Source organism: Podarcis erhardii (assembly GCF_964252035.2).
Source record: "Podarcis erhardii genome assembly, chromosome: 1".
Classification (NCBI taxonomy): domain Eukaryota; kingdom Metazoa; phylum Chordata; class Lepidosauria; order Squamata; family Lacertidae; genus Podarcis; species Podarcis erhardii.
Genome location: NC_138497.1, coordinates 21,607,161 through 21,623,975, shown reverse-complemented (window position 1 = coordinate 21,623,975; position 16,815 = coordinate 21,607,161). Strand labels below are relative to the sequence as shown.

The window sequence follows — 16,815 nt, the reverse complement described above, 5'->3', positions numbered from 1 at the left end:
TTAGAATTAAAGGACACAGTATGCCTCTGAGCACCTTCTGAGTTGGTTTGAATTTATTTTCAGAACCAGAACTGAACTGAGGTTATTATCGTTTCATACACAAGTCCACTTCTGGTTAGCTTTTCCCCTCATTTCAGCAGCCTACTTTACCTGGGCAAACTCATTTTGTTGTTGCCGTTCAAAGAACTGGGAGGCAGAAACTCTCCTGCAAATCTACTGGCTGATTGTGATCTACCATCTGCTCAGCCTTCATTTAGGGACTTGATTTTCTAAAATGGGATTTAGGAGGTCACCTAGGGATTTGTGGGCCCCTTTCAAGGACAGAAACATATTGCAGATTCAAAAGGGTGGAGCATGAAGTTAACCCACAATATCACAATGTTTTAAAATCATTTTTATTATAAAATGGCTTTGAAGTCAGTCGTCTTCTTATTCATCCCAGAGACAACTGGTTATGGGCACCACCAGGACTGGGCTAAGAAAATGCAAAGTGGGAAATCCAGTTTTTTAATCTCCTAAAAAGGCTGTACTCGTAATACTCTGGCTCTTCTAATAGTCATTGCACGGTAGGGTTGATGATCTTCCCCAGGAAGAGAATGCTCCGTGTTGCCTTATCTAAAATAATAATCAGGAAGGGTCTGTTGAAACTGATAGTAAGTACAGGTTGAAATGGAGCGGAACGGAACATAAACTCTATCGTGGTGACTGCCGCTGCCTCAGTGCCACTCTCGTTAACATCCAGCACAGTCTTGTGAATGGCCTGTGAGGAAAGAACAACATATCATTGTCTGCAAGTCACATTCTCCAGTAGTTCACAGATGAATATGGACACCCTTGTGATGATCATTGTTCTCATACTGAGGATCTTTCCATTAGATCTCCCTGAAGCAGCTGTTTTATCTACTGTAATTCTTTCTCTGTGATAGCTTGTCCACAATGACCTTCAAATCCAAGAGGCTGTTTGCTCTTTTAGCTAAAGCGGGGGTTACCAACCTGGAGGGGCGGGCGAGGGCGGCGTGAGCACATTCACAAACAGGAGAAAATGTCCTGGGCACTATGCCAACACTACAAACAAGCACATACTGCAACCTAGGTCCCTTCTGCACTGTACATTGAAAGTGGTGCTGTACCACTTTAAGCAATCATGGCTTCCCCCAAGGAATCCTGGGGGTAGCTTGTCCAGGGTGCTAAGAGTTCTTAGGAGACCCCTTTTCTGTTCACAGAGCTACAATTCACAGAGTTCCCTGGGAAGGGGGATTGAATGTTAAACTGCTCTGGCTATTGTAGCTCTTTGAGGAGAAATGGGGTCTTCTAAATGTCTCCACAGTCCACAAGAATATGGTACATCCCAAAATATACTGCGCTGTCAAAAGTCAGGGTAAAGAAGTGTGTCTTCAGCACATGATGGGGAATACAAAACAAAGTCACACCTTTGTGGAGAGGGAATTCTACAACTTAGGGGCTGTTGCAGAGAATGCTGTCTCCCAGGCCCTCATTCCCTGAATTCTGAGGGCATTTGATTTGAACTGATTTTATAATGAAATGATTTTAGAATGTTGTATTATTTTACTGTTGTTAGCCGCTCTAAGCCCGGCTTCAGCTGGGGAGGGTGGGATATAAATAATAATAATAATAATAATAATTACCAGGAGGATCTCCCTTGCTAGTCTTAGCACCCAAGGGGGGGACTGTAGAGAAGGAGAAGGTATTTCAGACCTTTGGGATTTAAGTCATTTAGGGCTTTGAACATTAATGCAAGCCCCTTGAATTTGGTCTGGAAGCAATCTGGCAACCAGGTAGGTGGTTTAAAATGTGGATTTATGCAGGTTCTAGTTGGAACCCCAGCTCATAATCTGGCCGCTGCATGTTGGATCAGCTGAAGTTTCCAAGTCATTTTCAGGGGCTGCCTCACAAAGCAGAGATTCCAATAATGCATTCTGGAAGTTACCAGAGCAGGGAGTACCATGGCTGATTCATCTCTGTCCAAAAGGGACTATATAGCAGGAAACAGGCACTCCTAACCACTGAGGCCAATGAACTTTCAGGGACTGTGTGGATCAATTTGTACCCCCAGCGGTGGACCTGCTCCTTCAAGGGGGAGTGTAGCACTTTTGCCTATGCATTTTTATGCCATATTCACTGGTTTTATTTGAATTGCAGTTTGAATTGTTTCAGTGTTCTCTTTTGTTCAGTGCCCAGATAACCTTGATGTACCATCCAATCGACAGTTAACCATGAGACTCCTGGAAGAATACATTCTTCAGGTGTCAGTCTAAAGACAAACCAACATCACTGAAGGCTCACCCACATTTCCCGTCACTCCATGCTTTCTACGCACAGGTTTGGGTTTCCCAGATTTGTTTTTGTGGCTGGTTGTTTTTTTTTGGTCCCACCATTTCCCCCAGGAAAACCCACCTTTTACTGCTGAATCAGAGCAAATGACAATGCTTGAAAACCTGATTGTCATTTGCTCAAATTCAGCAGTAAAACAAGGGTTCTCCTGGAGAAAGCACAGGGAATAATAATAATAATAATAATAATAATAATAATAATAATAATAAATCTCTGCTCAGACCTGGAAAGCCAGGACCTATGCCTAGAAATGCAGCACAAAAGGAAGTGTGGCTGAGTCTAGATTTAAGGCACATTCAATGCAAATTTAAAGCACATGACTTTCCCCAGGGCATTCTGGGAACTGTAGTTTGTCAAGGTTCTGGGAATTGTAAGTCTGTGGAGGTGAAATTCCAGCTTCCAGGATTCTTTGAGGGAAGCATGTGCTTTAAATGTGCCTGATCACCTCTTCATTCCTAAACAAAGTATCGTTCATCCTCCATCTAAAGGAACCTGTTGGCATCAATTTCATTTCCATCTTCACAGCATTATGATCAGAGCAAGTTTTGGGGCAGATCTCCACTTTGCTGCTCTTCGGAGCCAATCCCCTGGTTACCCACATTTGGTCAATTCTTGTCCATGTCATTTTAGCCTCAGAGAAGAAAGTTCCCTCTCTTCCCAGAGGGTTCTTCACTCTCCAAATGTCAACTAAGTCCATATTTTCAGTCATGTCAAAAAAGGTTTTTGGTAGTCTACCATCTTTGGTGATCACCTCTCTCAGTGCCTTGTCCATATTTGTAGACACCACTCCATTCATATCTCCCATCAAAATCATATTATAGTCCATGTAATCCATCAGGATCTCATGTAACTTCTTAAATACCTACAATTAGGAATTTCTCTCCTTGTAATTGAATTTCAATTGCAACAAATCTTCCTTGATCATCTTTAAATATGAATTTCGGTGATAGGCTCTCCTTTGCATAAAGGACCACTCCTCTTTTTTTAACTTTATCTGATGAGATAAATTCTTGGCCCAATCTTTTATTACTCAATATCTTCCTGTGTAGCCTTATCACATGTGTTTCTTGTAGACAAATCAAGTCCAAATGTTCTTTTTTCAGTAAATGAAAAACTCTCTGCCTTTTTTCTGGGGAATTCAGTCCATTAACATTCCAACTCAAAACCTGCAATGCCATCATGTAGTTACGCTGATATTCCTCTTCTTCTGTTGGTGGTGGTGGTAACACGTTCACTGGAAGATCCAGTCCAAAGGATAATGCTGATATATCCAATATTCCCCTGTTTGGTGATCTTCTATCCGATGCTCTTGGCTCTTTTCCAAGTCCCTTCTGGAGATCTTCTTCGTATTTATACAAAAACTTTACTTTATCTTCTACTGATCTTATTTTTATTTTTCTTCCTTTGAAACTGAAAGATAGGCCTTGGGGAAACTCCCACCCAAAAAAACTCTAAGAGACTACTTTGAGATAAATATGAATACTACAATGGAAAAAAGAGTAATTTGGGACGCAAGCAAAGCGGTTATGAGAGGATTCCTAATACAACAGAATGCAATTAAGAAAAGAACTCAGAACGAAAAAAAGGATAAAATCTTGGAAAAAATAAAGGAAGGAGAGAAGAAACTGAGAGCAAAACCAAAGTCTCAGGAGATCCTGAAAGATATAAAGTTATACCAAGTACAATATATGAAGTTGATGAATCAGGAAATAGAATGGAAGATTAAACAGATGAGGCAAAAGACATTTGAATCAGCAAATAAGTGTGGAAAATTGTTGGCCTGGCAAATGGAAAAAAGACAAAAACTTAATACTATTACGAATTTGGAAGTGGAAAGCAAGAATATACAGAACCCAGTGGAGATCAGGAAGTGTTTTCAGAGATATTTCAAACAACTTTATACACAGGAGAAGCAGAAAGAAATGGACATTGATCAATTTTTGAAAATAAATGGACTACACAAAATCTCTCAGGAAAAACAGCTAATGTTGAATTATAAAATAACGGATCAGGAGGTGGAAGGGGCCATCCAGAACATGCAGTGGAAAAATCAAAATTGGAAACAGAATTGTTAGACTCAAATATGAAGAATTTGTCAAGAATGTATAACTTGCTGTTGAAATGGAACACTCAGGATGAAATGGTGAAATCAGTTATGATTAAATGGGCACAAGATGTTGGACATAATATAATGATGGCTGACTGGGAACAGTTATGGACCACAGGTATGAAATTTACGGCATGTAATGCCCTAAGAGAAAACTTAATGAAAATGATTTATAGGTGGTACATGACACCAGTCAAGCTTGCAAAAATTTACCATCTGCTCGATAATAAATGTTGGAAATGTAATGAGATTGAAAGTACATTCTTTCACCTTTGGTGGACATGCCCAAGGATTAAGACATTCTGGGAGATGATTTATAATGAAATGAAAAAGGTATTTAAATATACCTTCCTGAAGAAACCAGAGGCTTTTCTCCTGGGCATGGTCGGCCAATTGGTGCTAAAGAAGGATAGAACATTTTTTATGTATGCAACAACAGCAGCAAGAATACTTATCGCGAAGTATTGGAAGACACAAGATTTACCCACCCGGGAAGAATGGCAGATGAAGTTGATGGACTACATGGAACTGGCGGAAATGACTGGCAGAATCCGAGACCAGGGAGAAGAGTCGGTGGAAGAAGACTGGAAAAAGTTTAAAGATTATTTACGGAAACACTGTAAAATTAATGAATGCTAGGAAAATGTTGGAATGAAGTTATATGGCTTTAGTAGAAATGTTATAAGGAATTAAGTATAAATAGATTAATAGAGTATTAAAGGGAAAAATAAGGTTAGAATGTGTTAAGATAATTATAGGTTAGAAAAGAGAGAAAGATGGAAAGGAATTGCTGAAACAGTTAACAAAAGTGGAATACAAAAAGGGAGGTGTGAGGAGGTCGCGGAAATAAGTGAATGAAAGATAAGATATTGACATTATTTGATGTGTTTTAAATTGTTTTTTTGTGTTTGGTTTTGTTAGATAGATAGATAGATAGATAGATTCTTTATTGTCATTACACAAGTGCAACATTGCACAAGTGCAACGAAATTGGATGCCATCCCTTAAAAACAACAAAAGCAAAACAACAACAACAACCAAACAAACCACATTCCAGCCACACCCACACCCACACCCATCAAACTCCCAGGTCACACTATCGAGTTACTGCATTTAAGAAGGCCACAGCTCTTGGATAGAAACTATTTTTCAGTCTATTTGTCCTTGACTTGATGTTTCTGTATCTCCTGCCAGAAGGCAGTAGTACAAACAGACTGTGTCCCGGGTGAGATGCATCCTGCAGGATATTGTTTGCTTTCCTAAGACAACGGGAACCGTACAGTTCTTCCAAAGATGGGAGGGGATGACCAATAATCCTTTGGGCTGTGGTTATGACCTTCTGGAGCACCTTCCTCTTCCTAGCTGTACAGCTGGAGAACCAGGCACAAATACAGTATGTGAGAATGCTCTCTATGGAGCCTCGGTAGAAGGACACCAGCAGTCTCTCACTCAGATTGTTCTTCTTTAAAAGTCTGAGGAAATAAATTCTCTGCTGGGCCTTCTTCACCAGAGCAGTGGTATTTGCGCTCCAAGTCATGCCCTGATCGATAGTCACTCCCAAAAACCTGAATTCCGCCACCCTCTCCACCCGTTCCCCGTTGATATACAAGGGCTGAATGTCCGCCTTTTTTTTCCTGTAATCCACCACCAATTCCTTGGTCTTAGCCGTATTAAGAGCCAGATTGTTCTCTCCACACCAAGCACAAAGCCGCTCCACCTCGTCCCGATAGGCGGACTCATCCCCTCCTGAAATGAGCCCCACCACCGTAGTGTCATCAGCAAACTTGATGATTTTGTTGCTGGAATAAATGGCTGTACAATCATACGTATAGAGAGTATAGAGCAGGGGACTCAACACACAACCCTGTGGTGAGCCGGTGTTAAGGCTAAGGGCTGTGGACATATGTGACCCTACTCTAACCCTCTGAGAACGTTCTGACAAAAAGTCCAAAACCCAGAGACAGGTGGAGTTGGAGAGTCCAATCGCCTCTAGCTTGGACACCAGTCTATGGGGGAGGATAGTGTTAAAAGCAGAGCTAAAATCCACAAACAGCAGCCTCACATAACTCCCCGGCTGCTCCAGATGGAACAGAGCAGCATGGAGAGTGGTAGTGATAGCGTCTTCCGTGTTAGTTTAAATGTGTTGGTGTTGTGTGGTGTTTTTGTGTTGTATTGTATTGTTCTTTTTTTGTAGTGTTTAAATTGGGAAAGTAATAAATATTATTTAAAAGATAAATGTGCACTGAATTCACTTTAAGTGTATGGTATGGATCTGTGATTCACATTTTGCAACGTTTTCATGGCTTCCTGCAAATGAGAAAAATATCAACAAAAAGAGTTCCTTCTCAGATGTTCTTCACGTGCTTCTGAGAAATTATTGGAGGTAATGTTGTCCTCTTTTAAATCAAGGACCAAATGACAGAGCATGAAGGTTTAAGGAAGCACTTGATCAAAGAGAGAAAGCACTTACTTTGGAAACCATCAGGTCACGTTCTCCGGTAATGCCAGACAGATCAGCAGCGTCATTAAAGACGTCTTGCACACCCATCTTCTGTAATAAGTCTTTGACATCATAGGATGCAGAAATGGAAAATTTGGGGATGAAAAGACGTACATTGCTGATGAAGAAAAAGAAAAAGAATCCATATGTTATTTCATTGGTGTTCAGCTGTTGAGTCATGACACACACAGTGACATTCCCTGGCCTTGATGCACATTCAAGCTTGGAAAAGGGCCCCAGTGCATAGGAAGGGTCTCTTGAAGCCTCTTAAAGGGTCACTGTTTCTCCACTCCAAGTCCTCCCAGGCCAGAATACATTGCTTTAGTAGAGGGAGTTAGGAACTGGATCTACCTTGCAGGCCAGATCCTGACCTCCAGCAACTGCCATGTGCCATTTTGACAGGTGTGTGGGACTGATATCGCCATAATGTCCGCTGAAATCAAATCACGGCGGCAAATTCTCAGGGGTTTGCAAGTGCTGGTGATCAGCTGATTGGCAGCACCTGCAAACCACAGTTATTATGCCAAGGTGCTGTGTCATAACCTGCCCCACAACTAACATCATATATAATGCCTTGTGTGGGCAGGTGAATGTGGTTTAGGGAGAGATGAACTAATAGGACAAATTAGGACCCCTACTGGGCTCCGTTAGGCCCATGGGATGGAGATTTCTCACTGCTTTTTTAATGGGCTCCTCAGATTCAGAGGACTCGCTCCCAGGGAAGCTCCCATTGCCTCACACCTTGGGAGCCTATGGCTCGAAAACAGGTAGCTCATCAGGCAGATTGGAACCATCAGTGTCAGGGACTGGGTAGAGAAGGAATGATGGAGACTGCGTCCCCATCCTGACCCTTCTAGGGAAGAGGAAGAGGAAGACAGTATAGATTTACAACAGGGGTTTGCTGGGGGTCACAGCTCAGAGGCAGATGAGGGGGAAAGTTGGGAAATAATGGGAGAGGAGAAGGAGGAGGCAGAAGTGGAAAGTCAGCTGGTTGACACAGTGCCATCAGAAAGCATCCCAGACCCTCCATCTCCCAGAACCTGGCCATAAAAGTAGGAGAACAAAGAGCTCAAAGGCAGAGGGCACGTAGCAGCACCCATAGAAGTGATGAAGGAGGAAGTGGGAGAGACGGGGGGGGGGGGTGGAGATTCACTCGGGACAATGCCCTTATCCAAGAGGCTGGTTTCTATAGCCTCTCACTGTAAGTATTGAAATGAAAAAGGATGGCAAGAAACCTTTTCTTGTCTTTATACTTTCCTGGGCAAACAGCCAGGAGCTACTGGCAGCATCCTGACATGAGCCCTACTGTTTGCCTCTGCATAGTTCCATCCTTATTTCAGACATTGTGATCTATCGGTACATCACAATGTTTAGCTGGTGATATGTCACAGTGTTGAAAACCAGATATCGGCCAGCCTGAACCCACATCTCGATAAACCTGAGGTTAGGGGGCTGACAGCAGTAGCCAAGGTTAGGTCTATGGGGTGTCCTTACCAGTGGCCCCCTGAAACTGGTGTGTGTGTATATAAATATATATATATATATATATATATATATATATATATATATATCTGGTATCCTTTTAAAACAAAAAGCTTCAACTCTTTGAATTAGCAGCATTTGAAGAAACGGTGCAGAGAAAAAACTTACTCTGTTTTAAAAGATGCTATCCATTTAGACAGACTTTCTTTTACCAATGCACCTTCCACATGCTCCAGTTTTCCTTCGTCAGGCAGAATGAAGAAAGACGTGGCATCTCCTTTGTATGGAATCTCCACCACCCAGCAAGACAAGTCTTCATCATGGAGGTATTTGTAGTAGCCTTTTCGATACATCAGGCTGGCTTTCACCGTAGTGTTTGCATCCACAAAGAAGTCTCTTCCCCGGATCATGTGAGTGTCAAAAGGGTGTTGCCAGTAAGCTTGGAAGAAAAATATTAGGCAAAAGAGTTGCATGATTTTTAATTCCCTCCAAAGGCAACTTTGTGTGCAACAGGTAAGTATTTCATCATGTAAGTACAGGAAATGCAAGAGGCATAGAAGTGAGTGATTAAAAATATATATCCTAAAATCTAGACAAAATACCGTATTTTTTACTCTATAAGACTCACTTTTTCCCTCCTAAAAAGTAAGGGGAAATGTGTGTGCGTCTTATGGAGTGAATGCAGGCTGCACAGCTATCCCAGAAGCCAGAACAGCAAGAGGGATTGCTGCTTTCACTGAGCAGCGATCCCTCTTGCTGTTCTGGCTTCTGAGATTCAGAATATTTTTTTTCTTGTTTTCCTCCTCCAAAACTTAGGTGTGTCTTGTGGTCTGGTGCATCTTATAGAGTGAAAAATACGTAACTGTAGCGGCTGCTTGCAAAACAGTACACAAAATAGTGAAAATGTCAATGGGACACAGTGGAATACTCACAGAGTAAGTTCGTTTGCCCTCCTGGGGCAGGTGGCCCTCCTGGGGTGGGCGGGCACTGTGTCTCCCCTATGAACTGGCCTATTGCCAGCCAGATTGTACTCCTGCCACCAAATTGGCCAATGGTGGCAGTGATGCATGGGGCATTACCTGGCCACGGTGCCAATGACCAGTAGTAGCACTTGGTACCATGCCCAGGGGAAGGATAAATATCAAGCCAGCAGGGTCTTTTGAACTCTCTCTCTGTGCCGGTTCTCCCGCCCACCCTCCCTCAGATTAGGGTTGGTGTTTTTTTACCAGTGGTGCGACCTTGCTATGGACAACGTCGGTCGCTAGATTCAGGGCCCGGTCAGGAATTTATTTCCACCTGGCAAACTGGCTCCATCATTTGGGTTTTTGGCTGCCTCATAGCAATTGTCACAACCTTGTAAGGCGGTTAGGCATTGGGTAAACCTAGACTTGGTTGGAGGGGAGGTTATAGCCTCTGTCTGCCCCTCCATGAGTAAGGAGATCCTGTTAAAAGGCAGCTCCTGTACGATGCCCAGATGGGAGCTAGGGCCATCCCACTTTTCCAATGCGGACCACTGGCTTCACCCTCTTGGCGGACGGGCGGGAGTGTCATGCGCCATTGCTTACCTCAATGCCTATGGCCAAACCTTTCGTATCTGTAACCAATAAAGTTGTGGCCTTACTTGATCCCCAAAACCCAATAAGCTGTGTGTTGTCTAGTTATTTGCACCTTAGGGAACAGGGTGGTCATGGGGCCTTGCCATGCAAAGGGATGAAGCTTCTACCAAAAGAGTCTCTTGTCCTCCTCTCTGACTTTGAGCTAATCGTTATGTTGTACCTTTTAGCATGTTTTTTTTTTCTTTTCAACTGCTCATGTTTACTGGAAGTTTGCTCTTCCTAACAAATTAAAATTTGACATTCCATGGCAGGCTGCAATTTCATTGGCGCTATACTCTGCTCTAAAACCCAACTACGAACACAAAAATTTGAGATCTCCACTACCCTTCTCTGTTGTTTCAGGAACAACATTTTTTTCAAAAAGGCATAAGCAGACAGGCCACTGGTCTGATCCAACTGGCTTTTCTATCTAGTCCATCATCCTGTTCTCACAGTGCCTATGGGAAACACACAAGAAAGATGTGAGCACAACAGCTCTTGAGAGTTTTAGATGAATGAGTATTTATCAGAGCCTTAAAAAGTTGCCATCGTTACATGTTTGTATGCCCACCTAACAGGGATATATATCTGCAACATTGCATTTCAGGTCCCACTTATTCCCTTTAATAGTGATGTCAGCTAGTTGAATGCCTATCAGCTTGGGAAAAAAATGATCACAAAATGGAAGCAACAGGAAAGGTGGTTTTTAAATTTTTGGGGAGGACCTCCTAGGTATACAGAAATGTGGTTATTTTTTTAAAAAAATAAAAATAAAACATTGTCTTTTTTTTTAAAAAAAAAATAAAGCTACATAAATTGCCTGAGAAGAACTTGTGACAGAAGGTTCCTTTCAGAAGATCAATGGTACTCCAGCCCACAGAGAAAGGGAGAGAGAAAAAGTCTAATGAAAGCAGGAGCCAGGCAGATTCTAGCCCTCTTCAGATATTATAATGGCGGAAGGGCAAAAAAAGTAGAAAAGAGCTGTAGGGCCAGAGCTTTAGCCCTGTCCCTACTGTCATGTGGGTGCTTTCTGTTTCCTTGTCTTCTAGTGTAACTTGTGGAGCAGAAAGGCTCCTTGCATGATTAAGGACCTTGGAAGATCAGTTTAATCACAGTGAGAGAGTCCACTGGATGACAAAAGTAAGCCTCAAGATGCAGCCACTCAGCACTTTTCTACTCAAGTTTCCCCTCATGAGTGCAATGTGTCTAGGGCCCCATCCACACTGTAAATTCAAAGCAATATCATGCCACTTTAAACAGTTCTAGCTTCCTCCAAGACATCCTGGGAGTTGGAGTTTAAGAGGCCCCTATTCCCCTCACAGAGTTCCCTGGGAAAAGAGATTGACTGTAAAAGCACTCTGGGAATTGTAGCTCTGTGAGAGGAATAGCACCCTTAAACTACAGTTCTCAGGAAGCTTTGGGGGAAGCCAGGACTGTTTAAAGTGGTATGATCATACTTTATACGCATAGTGCTCAGGAATGAGAACAGCAGGTATGCAGTATTTGGGTAGGTATGCTTATACTAAGCATCTTGGGTGGGGAACTGGGATTAGGGCTGGAATTTACATGCCCTAATTTATGAAGATATTAATTTTCTGTGCTGCCTGTCCTGCCAAAGGAGCCCAGGATGGCAAAGAGCAAAGCAGGATGACAATACAATTCAAAAAATAATAATGAATAAGCACATCAAGATAATTAAGAACACATTTAGAACATCTAAAAACATTTACAGTGGCCTATCCTTACAGCTCATAATTTCAAGGTTGCCAGGAGCAGTATCTGTTAGCAATCAAATGCCTGGGTGAACAGGGATATTTTAAAATTTCTTCAGAATGGTAATAATAACATTATTAACACAATGAATGCTAATGCTTATTATAATAGCTCCCACTCACCCCTTGAGTTATTATAGGGAAGTTTCAGGAGGAAGAAAGGAAAATGGAACCATTTTGTCTCTCAAATAAGAAAAGAGGCACATCTTTTCCCTTTTCTCAATTTCCAGCATGGAATGCCCATCTCTGCCATATAACTATAAAGCACTTAGGTTTGGGACTGGCAAACTTCTAATGCTACCCAGCACAGCAGGGGAAGTGTAGGAGGGCGGGCAGAGAGAAAAGGTGTCTCTTTTCCCTTCCCCAGTACTGAAATTCCCTGAACAGCACTGCAAGCGTAAGAACATAGGAGTCTACTGGATGAGGCCAATGGCCCATCTACTGCAGCATTCTGTTCTCACAGTGGCCACCCAGATGCTTGTGGGGAAACCTGCAAGCAGGGCATGAGTTCATAAGCAATCTCCACTCTTGAGGTTTCCAGCAACTGGGATTCATAGCCAATAGCTAGGAGCCATTGAAAGCCTCCTCCTCCATGAATTTGTCCCACCATCTTTTAAAGCCATCCAAGATGGTGGTCATTACTGCCTCTAGTGGGAGTTCCAAGGCTCCTAATTCGGGGCTGACTGGAGCCCTGAACTAGAGCACTCCTCTTAAAGGAAATTTGTGTTGCCAGTCCCTTCAGTTAATTACTCTTCCAACTTACCTTTGAAGAAAATGTAGTTCACAAGAACCAGTATAGTGCTTGGATCGAGGTCCTCGAGCGCATGGGCTATTTTCCCCTGAGTTTTGTTCTGCACATAATCATTTATCTGCCTTTTGGCCGCTCTGGGAATGGTGAAGTTGGTGAGGAAGCCTTCTGCTTCATAGAAGGTTTTGACATCCTCCAAAAACTTAGGCAGAAACTTCAACGACTGCTCAATGAACAAGGCATTTCCCATCTTCACCTGTGCTTTGTTATCCGGGCGGTGAAGGGCATGGATGAGGTGGCGGAATCCTTTGTGTATCTCATTCTCCTCAGTCACTGACAGGTTAAACGCGAGTCCTTTGTGAATCTGACTTTGGGTTTCCGACTTGGCACCCAGGGTCAGCAGTGCAAAAGCTGCAGAGATGCTGATTGGGGAGAAGAAAATGTTCCTTGAACCCGCGCCTGAAGCTATGTTCCTGTAGAATGTGAATGCAAAGTCAGAGTTACTGGGACCTATCTTAAGATAGCTGGAGGAATCCTGTCTCTGTTCTTCTGAAGAAAGGTGTGGATGTTCCAGTAACGTCTTGTCTCCTTGGCTAGCCTGGTCATCGTTGTGTCCTGGGAGTTGATGGCACTGGACTTCAAGACTAATCAGTAACAAGGAGAGGGTGATGACCAGCTTCATTTGGGATTTGCAATTCTTCTGCTGATAATTCCCACACAAGATGTTAAAGGATCAATCCAAAAATGCATGTGTACTCTGCAACAAAGGCGAATTCTGCCCTAGACCTATACATTTATACAACAGAAATAATTCACCTTTCCTGTGAGTGGCGTAAGAAAGAATGTTGTTAGTTTCACTAAATTACATACAGAATAGAGTTTTGATAGAAAATGGTTTCCACATTTGTGTTTTTCAGTGTTTCAATGCTTTGTTTTTTAAAGAAGTTTATTATTTAAAAATAAAACTGGCACATTTTAACCATGGAATATTTCTTTGTGATACTATCAAGTTTTCACACTTTTCGGAATTTAACATAGTAATATTAATTTTTACAACTATGTATCTATACCTATATATGCCTGTATCTATGTATATAGTTATTTTCACATATCATTTTGAAATCAACTTTTGAATAGCAAAGACTATTTCATTTTCATTCTGATGCTTACCTGAGAATCCTAACTGATCCCCTTTAGGCAACTTTGGTTTATCCCTGCTTTGTCATAAAATTAATGAAATTCTGCCATCAACTTGAATGGGAATAGAACTGTGCCAGTAGTTCCAGTCATTTATGCACCCAGCCACACACAGAAACAAAGAAATGACTCATATTCTTAGATGCTGGCCTGAACATGCAGGCACTTGTTTAAGAAGTGTGCAGTGGTACCCTTTCCTTTTACATAGCAGAGGAAGATTCTGGCATCTGCCATGTCCATGTGCTTTATGGTGCAGAAGTGACTCTACTGGGCTGCTCTGTACCACCTGTCATGGAACTTCTGAGCTTTCGGTTTGATGAACCAGTCATGTAATGGGAGTGGGTGAGATTTGATGCTACCATAACAAGTTGCTGCATCTGAGATTAAGCCCCACTTAGAATATAGCCATTGATCTAGCCTATAAATCCCAATCTGTCTGAACATTAAACAGAGATTGATTTAGTTCTGCATGGATGTTAACCTAGAAAAGGAAAGGAAATAAACACTGGATATCATAAGCTATGCCAAAACAAGCTAGAGAGAGGAGTGAAAAAGAATGTATAGCTTACTTACAGTTCACCAAAAGAATATCGCAGCACCCTTCTGCACTACGATCCTCTTAAACCTGTGATTTATATACCAGGCTTGTACACAGTATTCATTATTAACCATTAAGCAGAGCAAATACGGGTTGCCAAAGGGAGTCGGGTACAAAATGTGATGCAAGGGATTTGTAGCTTCCGCCCGACCTTTGTGCAATGGTACTACAGGTTGATAAAGAGCTGGATTTTAAATAAATAAGCATGAACTTCCCTGACCAAAGGGATCTCAAGCCACTCATTTCTGAGTAGTCCAAGCTAATACTGTGGCCATTTATTGAGGCACCCACCACTGCTTGCTCAGAGGCACAGATACCTGACTATATTCCTGGACTAGATGGGCCTCATGGTTCCTTCCAACTCTACAATTCTATGTGCAGAGCCTCAGTTATTGGGTGATCTAAAAATACTATAAATAAGGAATACCATGAATACCATATTGCACCAGTCTGAATCTCCTCCACTTATAACAATGCCTCAGGAAAGGCAGATTCCCACTCCTCCTCTTCCTTGACAGAGCAGCTAACTAAATGATAATGGTATGGGAGCAGAAAATGAAAGGGTTAAAGAGAGCAGGGGTATCTGGAATAATGAACTAAGGGGGAGAGAGAGAGATGTGCAAAGACTCCGTAGAGAAGGTGACAAAGTGAGAAACAGGAAAGGGGAAGATGGGAATAAACACTGAGAGGGAGGAGTCAGGGGAGAGCCCATGGGCTATGGCAGGTAGGGGAAGTCCTTTCTCAGCTCATGGGTCACATTTCCTTATGGGCAACCTATAGGGATCACATGGACAAAAGTGGGTGGAGTAACAAGCATGCCTCTGATCTTTCTACAGTAGGTTACATTCAGTCAAGAGATTTCTCTATGTGCATGTCTGCATCTCTCCATCCTCCACCTAGGGAAGAAAGAAAAGCAAATGAGAATTCCTAGGTGCCTAGAATTTATATCTTTAGGTCTAGAATTTGTATCTCCAGATTTAAAGAAAAAGAGAGGCATTGTAATATGTGTTAAGAGAGGCATTGTAATATGTGTTAACCCAAAATTTGAAGCAAAACAATTTTTTAAGGGTAATGAAGGTAGAATTCTGGGTATACAAGTGGGGAAAGGTAACGAAAAATTTGTGATAACAGGAATTTATGCTCCAAATGGGAATAAGACAGAGTTCTTCAAGGTAGTGGAAGATAAGTTGTTAGAATTTATAAATGAGGCGATTATATTGCTAGGAGACTTAAATGGAGTTACCTCTTTGGAATTTGATCATACAGACTCAGGAGGTAGACCGAGAGGAAGACTCTCCCCTACTTTTTTTAGTATGGTGGAGAGTTTGAATCTGAAGGATGTGCAGCATTACAAGCACCCTATAGAGAAAAAATTTACCCATCATTCCCAAGCAAAAAAGGCAGAGGGCAGAATTGATGGAATATGGATAACTAAGAATCTACTACCGAAGGTAAAAAAAATCAGATATTCTACCTAGATCAATAACTGACCACAACTTGGTTACAGTAGAACTAAGAAATAGAAGGGTAAAGAAAAGATGGAGAATGAATGAAAAAATCCTAAACGAAATTTTTTTAGCCAAAGCACAAGAATTACTTACGGAATTCTTCCAAAATAACAAGGTGCAGGATATAGATATTAGGGTAATATGGGATGTGAATAAAGCATTTATAAGAGGCTTTTATATTCAACAACATGCAATTCAAAAAAAGAATAGGGAAACTAAACAAAGGTGGATAAAATTAAAAAGGAAATTGAAGAAAATGAAAAAGTACTAGCCAAACATCCTAAAAATGAGAAAGCAAGGAAAAAGTGTAAGCTATTACAAAATCATTTGTCAGCATTAGTTAATCAGGAGATAGAAAATAACTTAAGGTGGATGAAACAGAGGTATTTTAGAATCATAGAATCACAGAGTTGGAAGAGACCACAAGGAGTCAGCAAATAAAGAAGAGTCAGCAAATAAAACTGGGAAATTACTGGCATGGCAACTGAAGAAAAGGCAGAACGATCTACTAATAGAATAATGGATGAAGGGAAGATCATAGATAAAACAAAAGAAATCACCAAGAGGTTTGTTAAATATTTCAAAAAAATATACGAAAAGGGTAATGAAAAGGAGGAAGAGATAGCAGAGTACTTACAAAGCAGATCTCTACCCAGAATATCGGATGAAAAAATATATATGCTAAACTCCCAGGTTACTATGATTATTGAAAATAATAAAAATTAATAATAATAAAAAGAGAGAGAGAGAGAATTCCTAGATACCAAGATCCAAGTTTGGGGCAAATGCTCTTTGGTGAGAAAACTCCCACAGAGATTTAAAATCACAAAACATTCAGCTAATTAATGCGTGGAAGTATAGGCTGTTATACCTTTAAATTATGCAGCGGGTGCAGAATACCACGGTGAGACTCCTTACGGGGTCCTCGCCGTGGGATCACATTCACCCGGTGCTAT

The 16,815-nt window shown here is 41.6% G+C and overlaps 1 protein-coding gene across 3 annotated transcripts; it reads right to left on the bottom strand.

Annotated features, from left to right (window-relative positions):
* Nucleotides 1-376: 376 nt before the first annotated feature.
* Nucleotides 377-14,423, bottom strand: LOC309342919 (alpha-1-antitrypsin-like). Of its 3 annotated transcripts, none has more exons than XM_081863892.1 (5): nucleotides 14,327-14,423; nucleotides 12,572-13,259; nucleotides 8,610-8,880; nucleotides 6,930-7,077; nucleotides 377-760 (listed from the first exon to the last, which is right to left on the bottom strand). In XM_081863892.1, the coding sequence occupies exons 2-5, from the start codon at nucleotides 13,236-13,238 to the stop codon at nucleotides 557-559; spliced, it is 1,290 nt and encodes a 429-aa protein (XP_081720018.1). In that variant the 5' UTR covers nucleotides 13,239-13,259; nucleotides 14,327-14,423; the 3' UTR covers nucleotides 377-556. The 3 variants fall into 3 exon arrangements, with proteins under 3 accessions (XP_081720018.1, XP_081720017.1, XP_081720016.1); XM_081863891.1 differs by having other exon boundaries at nucleotides 12,572-13,342; nucleotides 14,327-14,377; XM_081863890.1 differs by having other exon boundaries at nucleotides 12,572-13,377; nucleotides 14,327-14,345.
* Between the last annotated feature and the right edge of the window lie 2,392 nt (nucleotides 14,424-16,815).

Excerpts from the sequence above, each read along its gene's own strand:
- LOC309342919 (XM_081863892.1), bottom strand. The coding sequence starts at position 13,238 with ATGAAGCTGGTCATCACCCTCTCCTTGTTACTGATTAGTCTTGAAGTC. Across the intron at positions 8,881-12,571 it reads GAACTACATTTTCTTCAAAG|CTTACTGGCAACACCCTTTT; the intron begins GTAAGTTGGAAG and ends TTTTCTTCCAAG. Across the intron at positions 7,078-8,609 it reads ATAGCATCTTTTAAAACAGA|CAATGTACGTCTTTTCATCC; the intron begins GTAAGTTTTTTC and ends TTTCTTCATCAG.